General features: G+C 42.6%; 1 protein-coding gene across 1 annotated transcript in view; it reads right to left on the bottom strand.

Moving 5' to 3' along the window:
- ntsr1 (neurotensin receptor 1 (high affinity)) overlaps nucleotides 1-22355 on the bottom strand; it is a gene marked incomplete at both ends in the record, with an annotated part of 66640 nt that overhangs the window by 22079 nt on the left and 22206 nt on the right. The window contains one exon of the mRNA XM_080497321.1: nucleotides 7954-8155. Within this exon, the coding sequence (XP_080353447.1) occupies nucleotides 7954-8155 (202 nt within the window). The remainder of the gene's footprint in view (nucleotides 1-7953; nucleotides 8156-22355) is intronic.

Here is a 22355-nt window from a genome sequence, read left to right on the forward strand (position 1 = left end):
GGAAAACAGCAGCTCAGCTCTCTGCTCCGAGTTTTGTCACTGTCAGTCGGACTGACACTGGTCGAAGGGTAACCATGGCAACCCACTTCCGGGTATTGTAGTTCTTTTTGAGTAATGGCTTGCCTCATACACTGATGATTCTTCTGAAGTTGATCCTGCCAAGCTTTGGGGTCTGTAAGGTTTGTAACCCATAGTATGAAACAACTGGAAAAAGATAGGACTGATCCGCACGCGTACACACACACACACACACACACACACACACACACACACACACACACACACACACACACACACACACACACACACACACACACACACACACACACACACACACACACACACACACACACTCTTTAACTTCTACATTCTGGGTCTCTGGGTCTTGAGTCACTCTTGTTCTGGTGCCACCATCCTGCCACGTTATTCTCAGGGTTGGGAAGCTTTCTTGAAAACTGTAATCCATTACAATTACATGTCAAAAAATGGAATCAGAAACTTACTCTAAATACTAAAATTAAAAAAATTATATACCAGAGTACTTTTAGTTACTTTTGGATTACTTCACCAGCAAACATAAAAAAGAAAGAAAGAAAGAGTAGAATGTGTGGTCTGCTCAGTGTATTGACACGTCTTATAGGCAAATTGCATGAAGTTTTGAACTAAATCAAAACTCAGTAACCAATCAAGTGTCTCAAATCTCTCTTTCTCTCTCTCTCTCTCTCTCTAAGTCTCTCTCTCTTGTCCCATTTCCTCATTGGTTTTAATGTTGTTTTTCCCCCGAACTAAATATAAATATTTGATAGGTTTGAGAGGCTGTATCTGGCAGCATAAATCACTGATTGATAATAACTGAACAACCCGCTGGACCCCCGACTTAACGAAAAAAGGCTATGGCTCGTGTCGCCCCAATTAATCCCTAAAACACTAGATCCTCTAAACGTGTTGAGAATGTCTTCCTACCATCAGCACCAGTACTGGTATTGGCAGGTTACTAGCAGGTTATGAACTAATAAAACTAGTTGACAGAGTCCAGGTGTGTTTCAGTAAAGTGAGCAGGTTTTATCCTGCCAGATGTTTCTTCAGGTGAGACGTCGACTTCCTGGACGTTCAGCACTTTCCCTGCTGGGAGGCGTCATTAGCATCGTACAGAGAGGTTAAGAGACTCCTCCCACTTTAAAACAAAGTGATGAGAGCGGCTGGCTGCAGTATCCATGGCAACGCGTCAGTGCCGGCCAGGTAACAACAGTGTGTTGCTACCTGAAAGTGTTGGGAAGTGTCGCAATGCCAGTGGACGGTGCATGTGACAGCTGCATTTCTAGTCTGGCCCAAGATTTGTCTAGATATACTCATATTTTTATAATATTATCTGTGGGCCCCATTTTATAGTCAAGACAGGTCTTACTGTTTATGTGGCCCACCAGTCAAGTCCATTGTTGGTCCTACGTCAATGTTAGCTTTACTCTTTAGTGTCCCATATTATACAGTTTTTCAACAATTTCACACAGGCGTCAGAGGTCAGAAGTGTATTTCACCAAAATCCAGGATTGGTCCTGAGTTTCAGTTGGTCAAAAAGTCCCTCTAGTGAGCTTTATTGAGAACAGGCTGTTTCTGGTTCTGTACAATGAGCTGTGTCAGACTCGGAGGGTTTCTGCCCAACTGGGCTTCTTTTGAACACGTTGTACTTTTCTCATTGTTTGTGGGGAGCCTGTTTGTGTTACCTTTTTCGTAGTTTGCTTAGTGCAGTTGTGTGCTTATGACATGTTATTTGCTATGTATGAGTCCCTTCAAGGCAGGTTTTATGTTGTTCGGGCTGTCATATCTGGCAACCCTGGATTAGATTAGCTGCTCAATGGTGCTATTAACCCAGGGTTTATTACTGGGGTAACAGTAAGCAGTCTGCACTGGCATCACTGTACCCATGTATTCCATGAAGGTGGCCACCCTTCTATCCTTGTCCATGTTACTGTTCTGTGTCTGTAGTATTACAGACCAGTCAGTACATTCAGAACAGTCCCCAAGACTGTTGGTTTCTGGGGGACCATTTCCACACACAGGGTTTATATGGGGGCTGAAGTACAATGTGAGAAACTCCCTCAGTACATAATACAGTCTCAGACCAATATCCTGACAGCAGAAGACGCAGCTTTCCAGTAACCATGTGGTAATGTCTACAGTAGATTGATCGCTATGGCTTGAAGAAACTTTGTCGATCCACCAAACCAGTTTGAACCAGAATCTGACCTACAAGGAGAAGCTCCTGCAAAATAATGGTTAGTTCAAAATATTGTGCACCCCTGCTAACTGTAAGGTTAACTTCTAACTGTAAGGATAACAGTTTTTCATATTATACTGACGTTATTCAGTATATCAGTGATCTTTGTAAGTTTCTATTTACCTGTGGGAGGATGAAAGTGAGTATCCAATACCAGGGGTCGTTATTTTCTTCTCATCTGGAGCCTGATACACAGGCTATGTGGACACATTACTCTGAGAAAACCATCATAAAGTTAATTTAGCATATATAAATATGGGATCTTTATCTTTTATCAAATTGCCACCTCAAGTTCTCTTGAAGACCTTCAATTCTTCGGTATTTTCTTTTGCAGCCAACTAATGAACTGTTACTGAGTGAGATTGATGTATTTGGACCACTGTGGTGTAAGATTTTTATTCAAAAGACCTGATTTGATTCTCAGTCTGAGAACCTTTCTGTTCTGAGTTTGCATGTTCTCCATGTTTGTGGTGGAGTTGTGGATTTCCTCCCACAGTCCTTAAACATATATTCAATAATGATAATAATGCATCGGTTTTATATAGCACTTTTCTTGGCACTCAAAGATGCTTATCATTGCATTATTCATTCATTCCATACTCGATGGTGGTAAACTACATAGGTAGCCTCAGCTGCCCTGGGGCAGATTGAAGGAAGCGAGGCTGCCATTTTGAGCCATCGGCCCCTCCGACCACCATCAACCACTCACGCTCACACTACATGGACACAGGCAGTTCGGGCTTCAGTGTCTTTTATTAAGGCTAATTAGTAACGCTAAATTTCTACATAGGGATGTGGTTGTTTCTCTCTGTGTGCCCCGTGATGGATGGGCATGCTGTCCATCATGCTCTCTGATTGGTACCAGCAACCATGGCCTTGACTTCAATACACAGCTTGGACTAAGAGGATTATTGTATAGACTGATGTATTCGTTTATAGCACGTATATTAACAAAGTACTGACAATCACTTGAAATCACTAGAAGATACTTACATACTACAAATCATTCAGACACAATGACAACTTCAGTTATTCCATATTTCTTAATTATAATATTTGCCACCTTGATACTGTTTCCCTGAGGGCAGATTGCTTTTCAAATTTTGAGAATTTCAAGACATCCCTAAGGTCATATAATCCCTCATAAAATGGCAGTGGTTCAGAGAGCAAGAGGCTCCTCCAGCCATCCATCTTCTATCCCACTTATCCAGTTAAGGGTCGCGGGGCGCTGGAGCCGATCCTGGCATACCGTGGGCGAGGGCAGGATACATCCTGGACGGGTCACTAGTCTGTGACTGGGAGACTCCTCCCTCTGACTTTGAGGACTAAAAAGAACATTGCATTTAACATATGCTTTCTTCTGTTGTATGACGTTCAGTGCAACAGACTGAACTTTGAACACAGCTGAGTGAAAACCGAATATGAAGAATGCTGTCAAAGTGTTTGGGGCAGATTTTTCATGAAATATGTGGCTGTCTGTGGAACAAAGGCTTTATAAGGGCAGCTTTGATTAATTTTGGCTGATTGGTGTGGGACCTTAATCAAAGGTTGATGTTGAATCTTCTGTTGATAAAACAATCGGACAATGATAGGATTGAGTCTCACATACACACACACACACGCACGCACGCACGCACGCACGCACGCACGCACACACACACGCACACACACACACACACACACACACAAAATGTGATTAAGTTTGAAAATGGACTGTAATGAAGACAAAGTGCGCCGGCGGAATGTGGAGGGGTCACTATTGGAAAGGCTGAGATTAATTTGTGAACCACTTGCAGAACTGACGAAGACCCAACGTGACACACATTTCAGCCAAGACTTGCCTGCTTCAATGCTCCATGACAGCTTTCACAGTAAAATAGCTTTACAGAGGACAATAGAAAATCATGGATCACTATTCAACTGCAACACAGTGTTGGGATCTCACAAGACCACAGAAAGTTGGTTCATTTCTGAGGAAAGAAATCTTCATTTGTCATGACACACAGAGGCCCTGCAGACACTGCAGACCCATGCATGCAAATCCTCCCCCCCTTTCTGCTCAAAGGGGACTGACACCCCCCCCCCATGCATTCAGCCAGTCACCGATTGGTTGAGGCTCCAAGGATTTCACGTGTTGGAATCCCCCAACCATCATCAAAAGCTTTTGCTGAGATTCTCTCAAAAAGGCTTTTGCGCCTGTTCTTTGATGGAGGTGCGTTGCTGGAGGCAGCTCACCCAGCGTTAGCATACAGCTAACACCAGAGGCCTGCAACCAAAGGACTTAACTCATGCCCTGACCCGACCATGAGGGTCAGACCTTCCCCCGATCCAGAGACCAGGACCCAGAGTCTGATCTCCCATCAACCAGGAAAACCATCACAGACCTGAGTGACCACCTCCTAAGTCTGGAAAAGACAACAACCAGGAGGCTGCAAAGAAAGACGTCTCCTGAATCGTCAACTTTGTCTTCTTCAGCCTGCAGAACTAGCAACCACAGTTAGCAGGAGGTGCTAACTACAGGAGAAGACACCAGCTTCCCTCCAGCAGGACAACAACCGAACTCCTTCTTCAAACACACCAAGGAAGTGGTAACAGCAACTGGGAATTACTTGAGATTAGTTAAACCTGACGCTATGACAGAACTGTTTAACTTTTATGAAGATGTGTTGATTCTATTATAGTGCGTTCTTTTGATAATGATATTAGGAGCAGTTATCAACCTGTAAACCCACGTTAGCATGCAGACCCTGTGTCTATGGCAGAGCTAATCTTTACTTTACTAACTTGATAACTTTCAATCCTACACATATCACATCAAAGACAACATCACACGATATGAATGAAGAATGAAGAATATCTGCCTTGAGTTAAAGAGCAATTTGTACTTATTATAAACCTATTTTTGATAGTCTGTTCTTTTAACTCCTGAATTCCTCTGTGCCCAAACTGTCAGTTTCTATGTACAAATGGAAAAAATGTTTTTTTTTTCAGTTTTTGGACTTTTAACCAAATGTATGCTGGGGCATGTATGCTACTTTAAAATAAACAAAGATAACCAACTACAGATCAATATCCCTGTTAAATAGAAAGTATTTAATTTGTCTATGTAGAGATGTAAAGGTGCAAAACAAAATAATCAGACATGTATTGTCTCACCAAGTACCACCACAGTGTGAAATACTGAATATGAAGGATTGTTGATATCAAAGTAGAATGGGTGGGAGTGCTGTGACTGTGCTGGGATGTGATGAGGCTTCGACAGAAATACACACACAAGTAGCAGTGGAAATAGTCAATTATCATGGATACGAGCAGACCAGCATGATTTGTCCTTATCTTAGCAGAATATGTAATAGTATTTGAAGTTATCACACTGAGGCAACTGAGGCTTCGTCATGGTCCTAATAGCTTCACACCAAAAACCAAGTGCAGTCAAACTTCATGCGCAATGGATTAAAAAACCCAGTCAGCAGTAAGCGACAATTATGATAAGCACAAGTTTCATTGCTCCAGTCCATGTTGGGAATAAGCCACTGTGTTATCTGATGGTGAGGTTCTCCGGCAGGAAAGAGTTTAGGTCAATCAGATCGTTTTTTTTTTGTTGAAGGTCCATTTAATGCATGTGCTTTATCACAAATCCATCGTATGACACTTGAGCATCAGCTTTCAAAGCCTCAGAGGTTGAGCTGCAATAGAGCCTTGTTTAGTTAGTGACATTCATGCAACTTCCTGTGTCTCTGCTAGTATTTACAGGACAATCTTCCATTACAGCAACTGCCATGATATCAAGTCCCTAGCAGGATGTGAAGGCATTGTCATTACAGAAGGTTTCTGTACGTCTAAAGACAATGCCTTCACATCCTTAATGCCTCTGCCTGGATTCACACCTACCATACAACCAATTCTTCATATTTGTGAATTAAGATTTCAATTAAATTGGTTAGAATCATAGCTACAGACATAGGTAATTATGTTCACAGCCAAAAACTGAGTTCTACCAGAAAGCCTGCACAAGTTATTTCTTCTTCTGAAAATTGTCGGAGAGCAATTGATTTGGCATACAAAAATAAAGCAAAAGACCTAAGATAGTACAAGCAATCCAATATTTGTATTTTCCCAGTTTGTCTTTTCATTTTTCTTAAAACAAGCAAACACAGTGAAAACATGTAGAATAGAAACCTACGTTCATAAAATAAAATGTCTTTCATTGATGCAATTTCCTTCCAACTGCTGCTGATTTAGTTTGAGCTCTTCAGTCACGCCGGCCATGAATTACGACGACGTCTCAGAGCAGGTAACACAGATGGATGTGGCTTCGCAGCATCTGGAGCTGGAATGAAAAGCTGGGAACTAACAGATTGATGGAGTGCCTACATCAGTGCATATGTCTGTAAAATGGACAGACACCTGCATTTGTAAAGGTCTTGACCGGCTGGGTTGACACACAACATACATTGGGTTGCAGCCCTTAAATGTCCCCAAATGAATGAGACAGTCTTCCTTGTGTCCCAGTTTCAACACACCAGATTCAAATGAATCAGAACCATGTTTGTTACAGTAGATGAAGTAAATGAGTAGGAACCCAAAGGACCACAGTTGAAGAGAGAAATGACCCCACGCAGTTCTTTTCAAAGTGTGGTTCAGGGTGAAGCCGCCAGAGAGTGGAAGCAGCAGGAAAATCAAGTCAAGGCAATGTCTTTTGAAAGAAGGATTTCTCTATCCAACCAGGTTCACGTAATGCAAAGGTAAAACAGAATAGAATGACAAACAACCACACGCACCTACAGGCAGTTCTAGGTACAACAATTAATCTCAGGCGTGGATTGTGAGTGTGATAGGAAACGCATGCGCGCACAGGGAGGACATGGAGAGGCCGACTCTGGACTTGAGCTTCACTTAAAGCAAACAGACGCAACAGAGATGGATGGAAATACTATCATATTCTATTATGCAAAACAAGTGCAACACATAGACAGTATTTTAAAAACTTGGTAAAGGTTTCTAAATAAAAAGATCTTTTTATTGTTGATGAAGCCCAACATACATAACCAAACATTTTAATGTAACAACCATCAGGAAGACTGAGTAATAAACTGTTATTGGTTCATGCAATGGGATTAAAGTCATCCTACACTTTGAAAACACCTGATCAAAATGATCAAATGTGTCTGTCATCATCCATCTGTTTATCTTCAATACATTTCATCCGGTTCAGGGTTGTGGGGACCTGAGCTAAGGGAAAAGGCAGGACACACCCTGAACAGATCATCATCATCGTCATCATCATCATCATCATAGAACCAAACAACCACACACACTTACATTCACACTTATAGGCAATTTAGTCACTAACAGACTGTAGGGGGTAAACATAGGCAGCCAGAGAAAATTAATGCACACACAGGATGAACATGTAAACTCCACACAGAAACTTTCCAAATGGACTTCAACTTGCAATGTTCTTGCTGTGAGGCAAAAGCATCAGCCTCAACAAAACCAGAGAGAATTAAGTCACAGGACCGTATGTGCAGAATAATGGCACCAGAGATGTACAGCAGGAACATCAACAATTGAGAGGAAAGGTCTGAGCCACAAAAGGCCAGAAACAAACAATCAATCTGTAAAAACTTGCCCTCATATGAAAACCCGCCAGCTGGCGAGGAGGAACGTTGACTTACGGAGCACGAGCACTCCATGACGAAGCGACTGGGCGCGGTTGGACTCCACGGTGACGCTCAGCATTGTGGGATTGTCTCCCATGATGTAGATCCGGTTGTCTGGCTCGGCCTCGCGGAACATCCTCAGCAGCTGGCTGGCGATCACCCCGTTCAGCACAGAAATGGCCACCATGGGCACCACAAAGGACAGGAAGGCGTTCACCTGTCCAAAGAAGAAGGAGACTCACACTTTATCTTGAAAAAATGTTTTGGTTTAGACCAGCAGTCGAGATCAAAAGAGATGGTTTTGTCACTTTCCACCAAATCAAATTTAACTGGAGCTGCAAAACACATTAAACCTTTAAAATGAGGCGAACACAGCTCTTCATATACATCATAGACAGTTTTGATATTGAAACATAGAGTGTGTCTTATGTTGCATCTATGGTACGATGTTCTCATTATATAATTTAGGATGGTAAACATTTCATCACATTTTCGGCTGTTTTTGGACCTGATTTTAAGGGTTTCAACCCTTTTCAGCATTTTTTTTTTTAGACAAATTTGACATTTGAGCTGTATTAACCATTTTGCCTCATTAGTTAATACAGTTTTTTTTCCTCAGCATTTTTCAGCTTTTTTTCATTTACAAATCTAAGTTATTTAGGGGTTTTTAAAAATCCGCCTTTCCCCAGTGCCGGAGCAGCACTGGACCACACCCTGTGCCTGTGAGTCACCGGCGGTGACCACAGGCGGATCCAGGGAGGCACGACGAGGGCTTGAGTCACAAATGTTTCCTCAAAGCACCGATCTGATATCACAACTAAAAGAAAGGGTCTCGTCTGTGAGGGTAACATGCACTACTGGATACCTGTGTATCTGTCCCGCCATAAAGTGTCCATCGGCTCAATCCACGCTAACCTCAGACTTTATGGTTGTTTACGTCTTGTTCATACTCTCATAATAACAGCACTGAGTTATTGGGGTGACTGATTCGAAATATGCAAAAGCACATGCAAAGCCTCGCTGAATTAAAGTATCTAAGCTTATGACCAAAATGTGTTGAAAATGGTTTTGGATTGCTACTCCTGCATATGGTATTGTGCATTTTACTGTTGAAAATTAAACTTGCTGTTTCTACTCATTTTACAGCCTTTTGGGTGTTTATTATTGTATAATCATTTTCTGTAGACCGCCTTGTTTATAGCAGTGCTGTTCTCTGAGAATCATTTATTTTCAAATGCCAACAATGTGTTCTGAGAAATGACTTTAAGCTTTGTGATGATGCATTTTTTCACCTGCTTCATTGGGGTATTTAAAAATTGTTGTTTTTTTATTGAGACGGGAACTGTGTTCTCAGTTCATTAAAAGCACTATACGAGCACAAGAACTTGCAACTCAATAGAACAATATAAAAACTTTAAAACAAATTCAAAACCACTTTAGAGGAGCAGAGGATGAAAACACAGGCAGGCAGATATTCAGAGCAACAGTGTCAATGGGCAAGACAAGCTTGAGATGAAATAAACACGCAGACTTCCAAAAACCCAGCAGCAAGAAATAAGAACAAGACAAACTGGCAGATTAGTTGTCAAAACTCTGAGCTTCTTGTTTTCAGACACAATAGTGAGGTCCTCTCTACAACATGATATCCGGTACTTTTCTGGTTTGTTCCATAAGCACACGGAATAAAACTCAGTTTATCTGGAAAGAAATGTCTTCAACTCAATTCAGAAATGCTTCAATCACACTCCATGTGTGCCACCAGTCATGACACATTATCCCACGAACAGTGTTTAATGCGATGGACGCCCACGAGCATTACGGTCTGAAAGGTCCATGACATGGAGCCCCGACACTGCCACTTCCCTCACAGAAGCAGAGCTCAGTCTTTACCATGATGGAGAAAACCAAGAAAACCAATTATGGGCTAAAAGCACGACTGCTTGTCTTCATGACATATTCCTAAGAAATGACTTATACTCAGGTGTGATTTAAAGTCTGACGTTGTGGCTACTCTTTCGCTCTAAATAAATCGAAAGCAAGAGTTGCCCTTTGAGGAGATTTTTGACTCAGAGACATTTTTCCAAGTGTCACTTTAAAGGTGCACAATTTATTTAAACAAACAAAACATATTCTCTGTGGTTGAGTTTCTTAAAAAAAAAAACACGAATGCTCCTAAACCCTTGTTTCTACAGGCCTGTGTGCCTGCGGTAGAAAAACTGTCATTCCTTCTTCATTTTCAGTCGAACAGCAGCCCACAAAAAGTTTGAATTAAACGTGAGGGTGAAAGTGAGAACGAGTACAGACTTTATAACTTGGCACCTCCTTGAAAAGTGTCACTTTCCACCAGCACAGAGCAGAACACTGTGTCACTCTGAAATCAAGCCCGTTTCAAAATGTTCACCGGGACTCAAGAGACTCGGTTCAAGTAGGAATCGTCCTCTCAAAGGAGTCGCGTCCTCACATCTGACACATTCAGCCTGAATCCCACAACGTCCTGAACGTTTTCCAGTCTTCCAGACTTCTCCTCTCTGCCTGCCGGGTGGTTGCTAATAGAATTGAATTGAATTGAATAAACCTGCTGTTGTGAATTATAACCAGTCCAACACATTGTGACATGGAACGCTTCTGAATGCATGAAACATGTCACACAAGTTTGATGGATGGATGGACGTATGAAAAATGCATGACCTGATTAGTGGACGGGCAACTCGATGAGTGACGTGATATATGAATAAATGACTAACTCCTCAGATTGATGGATGAATTAATGAGTCAATGATGGAATGCTTGGATATATATGCTCGATATCTTTGATATAATTGGACCAGTGGATAACTGGATGACCGCATGAATGCATGAATGGCCTTTTTTTCTTCATTTCCAATGAAGTCAATGGGACGAGCCGTTTGCAAACAAATACTTCTTTGTGCAAATCAAAGTGCCACCTTGGCTTGAAATCCCCAACAGGAAGGTGAAGGAGGAGGGATGAATGAAAGCATAAGGGTTAAAGAATCACAGCAACCTAACGAAGAGACAATTAGCAGTAAAAGGAAACATATGGTGCTTTTGGTAACCAATGTAGTGCAGCTCCTCCAGAGAGTCATTTAATTGAGCAGACTTTGTTTTGCTCTCTCAGTGGATAAACAGGAGAACTTCCTGAGTTGTATTTGAAATAAATTCAGATGTTCCTCCGGCAAAAAACAACACTCAAATAAATGATATTAAGAGCTCTGATTGTTTTGTAGAAGGTGGAGGAGTCGTCCGTGACAGTTTATCTTAATTTTCCAGCTGACAAACAGTGAAAACATGCTCTGATGCGTTCGCTTGAAGTCTGTGCAGATGCTCGCTTAATGACGGCTCCGGCAACAGACTTTAAATCACTCCTTCCTCCCACCCTCCTCCTTCCTCCCACCCTCCTCCTTCCTCCCACCCTCCTCCTCCCTCCCACCCTCCTCCTTCCTCCCACCCGCTCCCACAGACGGAGCGCTGCTGTTTTTCTGTGAATGAAAAATGTTAATGGCTCTAATGAACAGATGACTTCTGAGGTTAACTCGGCTGCTGACACCGCTGACTGATTAAAGCTGAAAAGGGAAAAGCAACATGGCTGCTTCGGTGTGGAAGTGGAAACTAAAGTCACAAGAAATAATAATAATTACAAAAAACCAATAATAATGGTTAAGCTGAGAGTAATGAGGTCTTAGATAAGAGGCAGGACGGAGGGAGAAGAGGAGACATGGAGAGAATAAAAGCTCACTTTGATTCATACTGAAGGTTAAAACATTCCCAACATGTTGGAAACCTTGAAAACCTAGAAGGTCCCTTGCATGTGCCAAACATAAACCGTCTAACGGGAGCTGTGTGAGGAGTCATTTTCTAATCTTCCCTCTTGTCACCTGAGATTTACAACCCAGCATTGGCTTCTTGGAGGAGAAACTTTCCTCTGGCAGCCTCCCAGCCTGATAAGAATGACAATATATTCGAGTTTTAAAGCAATTTGTCCAGTGAAACATGTGAACTTGTTTATGTGGACATTTTCTAAAGCAATTTTCTCAAAGCATTTCAACACAACCTCATTCAATCAAATCTAAAGTGAAAGTGAACACAGTGGCGCTGGCTCGTTCTGTCGGGGAGCTGGTTCAGCTCTGTACTGTTGGAATAGAATACATAGAGAAACTTGGATGCTTCGTAAATGTTTGGAAGTAACAGAAACCCGATCTCCAGTTATTCAACATGTAGAACTGAAGCAATTTAAACATGCATATATTGACCTTTTGCAAACATCTGTTGATAGACTGTTTGTAATGGATTAGTGACACGGAGGCTTCCTCTCCACTGTCAGGTTCACTTTTTTAAATTAACTTCAACTGCTGTAAACGTTGCAAAAGCAAATATAATTTATTTTACACTCTTCCACAATTTGAATATTGTTGAATGCTGTGGACGGGGAGATAGCAGCAGCAGCAGCCCGGGGAGCCACGCTTCAGCCATACACTGTTTGTCACACACATTACTCAACTCTCTATACTACCTCTGCAAACGTCTGCTGGGAAATGTCGAGTTTGCAAAGTCTCCTCTTGGTAAAATAACCAGGATTAAATCCAAATAAAGAAAAGTCTCAGTGGCAAATAGAGAGTCTCACTCATATGCTTTCCCTGACATCCTGCTGCTTCACCTGCAGCTTTGAGACGTGCACACAAACTACTGAAAAGGTACGAGGACGGCTCTGACAGAATTAAATCCACCAGAACTGGCTTGAGGAGGTGAATCAGCCGAAGGGACGATCGAACTGGCTCAAGAACACCAAACAGCAAAAACAGCTACAATCGCAAAAATCAGCAAAGTGAAATAACAAAAATCTCCATAACCACTTGAGATCAGTACTGAACTCGGTACTTACGTACCAAATTCCTTTTGCACTAGCGAGTATTGATTCACGTAAAATCAAACGGTGTTTCGGTACCTAAACGCAGCCTTGTGACCGTGAGAAGTGGAAGAGTAGGAGATTTTCCGAGCCGGACTTGAACGCAGCATTGGTTCAGACAGTGGAGGCCACTGAGCCGCGTGGATGACAGAAAGCCCTTAAAAGCACAGCTTCACTTTTCAATATACAGATTATACTCGCTGCAATATTTGTGAGGCGATGTACGAAACCAGCGGCGGGAATACGTCTAATAGGAGGAAACTCCTGGTTAATAAGGACAAGATTTTTCAGCCTCGGATCTACAATCACAATGTTTCCAGAGGGGAAAGGGAAGGAAGGTTTTCACTTGTACATTATGAAGAATAAACACCGCGTGGTTGCAGTTCTGGGTTTTCATGTTTGTGAAACAACTGCGAGGTTACAATATGAATAGTTGAATGTTTTAAAATATTTCTAAAAGTTTATCTATTGAGAAATAAATGTTAAATAGAAAAAGACTGAGATGTGATTATTAAACAAATTAATCTGGCCCGTAGCAGTTCACTTCATTAAAGATAATTAAAACTTGAATAGACTAAACTATTTCGAATGGCAACCAAAATTCTGAGACAGCTAAAACTGAAAAGAAGAAAAGAGGGCTATAAAACAACAAAAGAAAAGCTAAACTGGCTAAATCTACTGAGAATAAAAAGATTTGATAAAAAATGTCTCCGAAAATTCAGAAGTGCAACGTGAGAAAGATGTTTACAAGCTGTGTTTTTCTCATTTTATAGGTTTATCGTGTTCAGATAAAGATAGAGAAATGTCTCTACTGCTCAGAAAGGTTGCTGATTCCTGAAAAGGCAAATGTTTTGTACTTTCCTCTTTCTACCCACAAACCCCCAGGGTGTCTCCCACTCTGAGGAAGCTGCTCTTGTGTTTTTTGTAAACTTGATAAACACCGTAGTCGTGTCTAGATTCATTTACCCTGCTGCATTTTTAAGTCTTCATAGCAGAGAAACTGAGGACGGGATCTGGTTTTGTCCTCTTTGGCCGCAGCGAGGAAGCAATGAATTCCACCAGCCAGCTTTTTGCACTGTGGGGGGACTGAAGTCTGTTTCAGGGTCTCCTCACCCTCCAAAGTTTAGGTTGTGGGCTAGAAAAGCCCATCAAATATAAATCAGCTGCTCAGTATGCTGGAGTGACTTTCTGCAGCTCAGAGAACCTCTCCTTTCTCCAATCAACTACTCAGTGCTCAGCAACAGTGGAACATTTCACACACAGCTGTGGTTCTGCTGGCTGAGGACAGACTGACAGCGTGATGGTTGTAATTGTGGCACCATCTCACAGCTTATCCTAGCCTTCATTACCGTAATATGCCCAGACACAGCAGGTTACTGATGATTAAGTGCATGAAACCTTATATGTGGAGAAAAGATGCTCAATCAAACTTAAAACTAATCAAACTTATTATACTAATCCATTTGGAGTATTAAATTAATTCAGTAGTTCGTTCATGTGAGAAGCTCTAAACTGAAACATCGCCACATGTTTATGTGTAATGACACCAACTGACTCCACAGCAACATTTTCCAACTGTACATGTGTGATAGTGAAGCAGTCATCAGTTATCAAGAGTGTCATTATTCAGTGTCAGACCGGTCCATTCCCATAAAACGGATTTAAAGAATATGATCCAGGTTTGATGTAATTCAAATTGTAAATTGGTTCATAAAATATTTCAGGTGTTTTCCAGACAAAAATCATTGGAGGAGAGTTGACGTCTCTGATTTTGAATCCCCGTCATCAGATAAAAGTTATTTTTCTGTCTTGTTTTACTCGTAAACTATCATGATGATATTTTCAATGTGTTTTGTATGACTTAAATTCTTTCAAGCACTCAGAATAATTTGTCTGCAAGTACAAAACCTGATTTCTTTTTCACGTGTTTCCTCAGTTTCTTTCTCCAAAGTACAAATCTTGTCACCTCATTGTGCTGAATCTGTGTTGCTCATACGATGCAGACCTCTGGAACGTTCCCTCTTTACTCCCAACGCTTCAATTTGAAGAATAGAAATGTACCAAGACTGAAAGTCTTTCAGGACATTGTGGGATTCAGGCTGAATGTGTCAGATGTGAGGACGCGACTCCTTTGAGAGGACGATTCCTACTTGAACCGAGTCTCTTGAGTCCCGGTGAACAGTTTGAAACGGGCTTGATTTCAGAGTGACACAGTGTTCTGCTCTGTGCTGGTGGAAAGTGACACTTTTCAAGGAGGTGCCAAGTTATAAAGTCTGTACTCGTTCTCACTTTCACCCTCACGTCTAATTCAAACTTTTTATGGGCTGCTGTTCGCCTTTCTTCTTTATTCTGAATAGAAAAGACCATCACTCTTTGATTAGTAAAGCCTTTATAAAAACAAAAACGCTTGACAATGTTCACATTTTATTTAAATGGAATTACTTTTTCTGATCCATTATGATGTTTCACTTATGTTTTGCACAGTTTAATTCAATACATTTTTTTAATACAACACAGTAATTTGAAGACACTTTTATAAAGAACAATTCCACATGAGCAAGCAGAGGAGATGAGGAAAGGAGCAATTCCTTTTTAACAGGAATAAACCTGCAGAACCAGACTCAGTTGTGGAGACTTTCTGTTGTTATCATTGTTCAGGTGAGGGTCTTGGTTCAGGTGAGAAGTTTGGATGGATCAGAACATCACAGATGGTCTGAGATGGAGAGTTAACATATTTTACTTTCCTCCTCAGATTTAAGCAGTTATTTAGTAGTTGTGTGTTGGGCCACCCTGAAGCTTTGCTGCCTGGCTTTTCTCTTTCTTGTACCGACACTTCAGTATTGAGCAGACACTTTTTTAGGAACCATAACTGATAAACTGCTTGATGTTTGGGGTTGATTCTCCCTCAGCTTGCATCGTTGTGATGCTCCTGTAGCTGGACATCTATTCTTTGTTAATGAAGTTGAAGGTACTTTAACTCTACATTTGTTCCATTTTCTTTAGATTCCTTCTGAAAAATGAAACATGACAAGTAAGAAAGTACGTCTTCCCCTTTTCTAAAACAGACCATCTGTGAGTTTAACTTTAGGAGCTTATTGCTCTTTTCGTTTCTTATCTTTTAATTCTGTATTTGTAAAAGACATGAAGTCAAGCTTCATTTTCTTTTCTCACTTGATATATGACTTGGTCATAGCCTCTCTCCGCTTGTTTAAAGGCCTAGTGAAATGTAACACCCTATTATGCAAAAAACGATCATTCGGGTACGACTTGAAAGATTTCTCCAACATTGCCCCACCACAAGTTTTTACAATGTTTTGAAGTTATAGTCGGCGTTTTATGAGCCTTGACGAAAGATTGAGCCTGGAAGAGACCAGAGAGGAGAAAAGGAGGAGGGAAAAACAATATCCGATGTGGCAGGATAAAGGACACGCTGGAGCTGAAGGTAAACTTGTCTTTTATTTCGCAACTGCCAAACACCGAAGCACAACATATCCAAAACGCGGGAGTCCCCCTCGGCTAAACACCGGGAGCTAGCCAAGGCTGCGCGCACAGGCGGTGGGAGCTGGCGCAGGAGAACGTGAGGGAGAAGGAATCCACAGCATGTTGTCCACAGCCGAGCCGTCTCCCAAACCAGGCAGGGAGACAGTCAGTCCTCCCTCTCAGCGGCAGACAGTCGGTCCTCCCTCTCAGCGGCAGACAGTCGGTCCTCCCTCTCAGCGGCAGACAGTCGGTCCTCCCTCTAGCAGACAGTCGGTCCTCACTCTCAGCGGCAGACAGTCGGTCCTCACTCTCAGCGGCAGACAGTCGGTCCTCCCTCTCAGCGGCAGACAGTCGGTCCTCACTCTCAGCGGCAGACAGTCGGTCCTCACTCTCAGCGGCAGACAGTCGGTCCTCACTCTCAGCGGCAGACAGTCGGTCCTCACTCTCAGCGGCAGACAGTCGGTCCTCCCTCTCAGCGGCAGACAGTCGGTCCTCCCTCTCAGCGGCAGACAGTCGGTCCTCCCTCTCAGCGGCAGACAGTCGGTCCTCACTCTCAGCGGCAGACAGTCGGTCCTCACTCTCAGCGGCAGACAGTCGGTCCTCCCTCTCAGTGGCAGACAGTCGGTCCTCCCTCTCAGCGGCAGACAGTCGGTCCTCACTCTCAGCGGCAGACAGTCGGTCCTCACTCTCAGCGGCAGACAGTCGGTCCTCCCTCTCAGTGGCAGACAGTCGGTCCTCACTCTCAGCGGCAGACAGTCGGTCCTCCCTCTCAGCGGCAGACAGTCGGTCCTCACTCTCAGCGGCAGACAGTCGGTCCTCACTCTCAGCGGCAGACAGTCGGTCCTCACTCTCAGCGGCAGACAGTCGGTCCTCACTCTCAGCGGCAGACAGTCGGTCCTCACTCTCAGCGGCAGACAGTCGGTCCTCCCTCTCAGTGGCAGACAGTCAGTCCTCCCTCTAGCAGACAGTCGGTCCTCCCTCTAGCAGACAGTCAGTCCTCCCTCTCAGTGGCAGACAGTCAGTCCTCCCTCTCAGTGGCAGACAGTCGGTCCTCCCTCTCAGTGGCAGACAGTCGGTCCTCCCTCTCAGTGGCAGACAGTCAGTCCTCCCTCTCAGTGGCAGACAGTCAGTCCTCCCTCTCAGTGGCAGACAGTCAGTCCTCCCTCTCAGTGGCAGACAGGCTGTACCAGGAGCTGCTTGAGAGCGGTGCACTGCTCCAGATGTGGCGGAGCGCGCAACAGCTGCATGGCCCGACGAGTGGACTGCTGGTCTAAGACGGCGACGATCAAGTAATACCTGGACTTATCTTCGGTGATTCCGCACAGTCGGAAAAGGGCTTCGACATGATCCACAAAGCCGGGCCGTTCTGCCAAAAGTCAGGACGCCTCAAAGGTGAAAACTGGCGGCTACTGAGGAGACGAGGACGAAGCGTCTTCTGCTTCCTCAAACATGTTCCAGATGGGGTCACCGATGGCAGAACCACCTTCTGTGTCTTCTTCATCAATCACTGGGTTTGAAATGCCCGATGATGATGAAGTATCGTTAAATTCAGCCTCTTCGTCGTCAAAACTCCGATCCTCCATAATGTAAACACAACTTGGGCACAGCGTGTGTCCAACCCGTGATGTCACTCTATTATCGTCTGCTACTTCCAGTCTGGTCAGAAGCTCCACCGAGCAGTGAAACTAGCACTGTTTATCGGCTATTTTCTCACAGATTGCCGTGTCTTAACATTTGACCCTTGGGCCAGTTAGCATAAAAATGTCCCTAGAAGCGACAGCCAGAGTGTTTTGAAGGTTGAATTTTCATTTCACGAGGCCTTTAAGTTGGTTGATTTGATGCTCTGTCCCTTCGTTCCCCTTCACATCACCTTCTGCTCCCTGCGTTGTCCTCGCAACCATCTTCTGTGGCTCTTTGATCTTTGGTACCAACATCTAACCTGGTGGGAAACATTGTGTCCCTGTGAGTGAAACTTACATTCAAAATGGCTTTACAGGAATCTATATTTTCTTTTTTGTTTTACTGCAGTGAATGCAGTTTTTGAACAGCTGAGCAGCAGATCCACTGTGTGGGTCTAAACCCACCGTGTCTGCAACAGGAAACATGACCAGACGACTGAACAAGTTGAGAGAAGCTTAAAACAAAGGACAATTACGGTTGTTCCTTCTGGCAAAAGTGCTCATTGATATTCGTATAAAGACGATAATAAGGAAATGTTGTTTTTTATATATATTACTCATGGTTACAGAAAGGCTTTCCACAGAACTGTACATTAAAATGTTCCCATGGTTTCTCCTGGATGCACCTGAGCTCAATTTGGCAGGAAATGTAGATTTTAATCTATTTTATGAGCTGTACCTGTTCTATTCCCCTCTCTGGTCCATATCTCACCTCACACAGAAAAGATTGTTGGGATTAGTGGAGAATCTAAAAGTTTGAATGTCATACATATATATATATATATATTACAGTTATATATATACATTTTTACAATTTTTTTCGAACAATTTCACTCAGTGTCATTTGTCCAACAACATTTTATTCAAAGTGTATTTCTTCACAACCAGTCTTGGTCACTAAGTGCATAAAAACACCTTTTGGGCTCTGGAGACGTATTTTGACATAGCTTATGAAGAAGACCTTTCAGATTCTACATAATTATCTACTAGGACCCATGGAACACCCGCTAGTGTACCAAGTGTGCTGCCTGAGAGCTGGCTTTGTGAGAAAATAGAAAGCCCTCCGGCGGGGGATTAGCCCAGCAACGGCCTTCTTGTTATGGCTTGTAGAAATTCTGTTTATGGAAGTAAAACTGTGCTATCAGATTCTGAATTTGAATTTGTAACTCTGAATTTTTGTACCATCGAAATCAGACTTTGGATTTTAAAAGCTGTCGAATTTCAAGTACGTATCTTTTTTTGCTTCAGATTTTTTTTCTATATCTAAAAATATTCAAAGTCTGATTTCGATGGTACAAAAATTCAGAGTTACAAATTCAAATTCAGAATCAGATGGCACAGTTTTACTTCCATAGCTGATGTTCAACCAGTTTGAACCAGAATGTGACCCAGAAGGAGAAGCTCCTGCAGCAGGGTGTTTCAGGTCTGTTGGTGAATTAATTACTACTAACGCTCACTCCTGCTAACTGCTACAGTTTATCATATTGTACAGAATTTATTCAGCATATCAGTCATCTTTGTACATTTGTATCTAAATGTGGGAGGGTCAAAGGGAGTAGCCTCTACGAGAGAGAGTGGTTATTTCCTTACATGATATTTATTACATGAAAATCATTCATTTCTGTTGAGTTCATGTCTACATCTGAGCAAATATACTGACCAGCTGAGCTTCAGATTCAGACTTCACACAAGATTATTACAGATTTTAAAACTGGCTCACAAGGTCTGAGGAATTCTAATTTGGTTGTTAACAAAGGAGCATTTCAGAGAGTTTAAGCCACACAGTGTGAATACGTTCTGGTAAACATGACTTCTTTGTGTCGTTACAAGTCAGACGCTCTTTTAACCTGATCGCTTTTCACTAACTCCTGTAGGAAGCCTCCTGACACCTTTCCTTAACCCCGTGACGTCATCCACAGGGTTTAGGTAAAGTCCATAGATAAGGAGAAAGGAGGGACATTTCAGACGTACCCTTGGTCATTATGGGGGTTATATCCCATGATGCATTGCAGCTATCAGCGCCGTGATCCGCTCCGTGATAGGTTTCTGTTTGTAGTGTCTTAGATGGCATTAATGAGGGTTATATTAGGTTTGTAGTGTTGGTGATGATCGTGTGGTGTTTTTGTTGCTTAGTTCATGTAGTTAGTTCATTTAGTTTAGTAGTTGTGGGTGGGCAACCAGGAGTGGAGAGGGTTTTGTGTGTAGTCTCGCCCTGTCATGGTGTTCCTTTTGATTCTATGTGACAAAGTTAAGGCCTCAGTTGGACATTATATAAGGGACATTTTCAAACTTCATTGATTCAACCTCATTGTGGTTGTTACTTCAGGACAGTCTGAGGGTCTCAACCGCTTCCTCTCTCAAGTCCAACATCGCTCAGATTAGTGAGAAGAAGCAGCAAGAGAAACCATGTCCAGGAGAACGGTTCATGATCTCAATGTTCCATTCATGTTCAGGACACTTCATGTTCAGAAGGAATCATTCAAATTGTTAATAATGATGTTGGAGGATTTCTTGTGTAACTTTTATTGTAGAATCCCTGATGGGGCCCAGCGTCACCCCGACTGCCCCCAGCGCCCCCCAGGTGAATTGAGTTCGACACCCCTGAGCTACAGTCTTTTAGTTACAGGAAGGAAGGACATTTTAGCCATTTTAACCATTACATTTCTTCTATAAACAGTTTTACTTGTTTTTTCCCCTTATAGAAATTCTAGTAATTTGAGCATTTCCCCCCATTTTAGTTATCGTTCCTTCTTTTAAAGCCTATTAATTCAAGATATAAAAGTAATTTTGAAAATGACTCTTGATGTGGCTCCCTGAAGCAGTTCACAAAATGATAGAAACACTTTACCTTTATCTTTATTTAATTTACACACCAAAGGGTTGTAGAGCCACATGTGTCTCCACAGCCGCAGGTTGCCGACTCTTGCATGGAGGATAGTAGCAATATTTTACTCTTCCTCTTTATGAGTTGTCCATCATTTCTAGAAAGCATTGTAAAGTAAAAAGCTTTTGAATATATCACAAGCATGAAAATGGCTCATTGATGCATAACCAAATTGCTGTACCTGTGTGCATCTCTTGTGAATAATATTTGCTAAAGAACGTAAATATGAGGCATCACCACAACAGAATAATCAAAAAGTAAATTTAGAGGTTTGTGAAAAATGACTAGAACACAAATGAGCATGTGAATCAATAAAAGAAATGCTAAAAATATAAAAAAAGAGTTGCAGGCTCCTTCGTCAGACTTTACCAACATGAACACAACTGGCCCAGTGGGGGGTCTGTGGTGTTTTTATCAAGCCGCTCTCCCAAAGATATTCAATAAAAGCTGCAACAAGTTTTTTTTGTAACTTGTTGCATTTGTCACAAAAAAATTGATCGACGGGTGTTTAACAAAACCTCATCTCCGTGAGGAATGAAGGTATTTCATCTGCCCTTTAGTGCTTGACTCCTCAGAAGAAGGTTTAAACCAGCGTCTCAAACTCAAATTGCCTCGGCGCCACTGCAGGTACGGTCATCTCATAAGAGGGCCACGCCACTTCAACATTCCAGTATGACAAGACAGCGAAACATATCAGGGATTTAACTTCTTCAATTCTAAACAACATGACATACATCTAAAACAAAGTCTGAAACTGGCGGTGGCTGTAAGGTCCTGGACGTGATGTAATTCATACATTTCAGGACAACGGACATCACGTTCATATTTGAGGCATTTGCTGCAGTGTGTGTTGGTGCATGATGCAGTGCAGAACAATTGCTGGATCGGCCTTTTCCTCCTCCAACTTTATCTGCCCTAAGCGCTGGACCCAGCCCGCTTTGTTGACCTGTCATGGAGGGCGCGCCACCAGTGGTGATGTCTACCAGTCGTGTCCATGGCAACCCAGCGCATTTGATCGCGTCACACAGCTGCTGAAAGATGTCCTTGGCTGTAGTGCGTCCGTGCATTGGAGACACACTGAGCAACTCCTCTGTCACTTCAAATGGTTCATTAATTCGTCTGATGAAAATGGCTCGCTGAGCACTGTGGGTTTTATCAGTGCTTTCACCAAGCGCCACGGAGTACGCAGTGAAAGCTCGCTTTGGTGCGTAACTGCTGGTAAATATCAGTCGACATCCTGCTAATACGCTCTGCAACAGTGTTTATCGACAGAGAAATATTGTGAACTACGCTTGTCTTTTCTGGGCACCAGATATGATCAGCTTGTTACATGCAGTCTTTCACAAACTGTCCCTTCATGAATGGCTTTCCTGCTTTGACAAGGAGCTCACTCACCACATAACTGGCTTCAACAGCGGCTGCAGGCTTTTTTCTTGGTGTCATGAAAAAGATT

This window comes from Blennius ocellaris, assembly GCF_963422515.1.
Source record: "Blennius ocellaris genome assembly, chromosome: 5".
In the NCBI taxonomy this organism is placed as follows: domain Eukaryota; kingdom Metazoa; phylum Chordata; class Actinopteri; order Blenniiformes; family Blenniidae; genus Blennius; species Blennius ocellaris.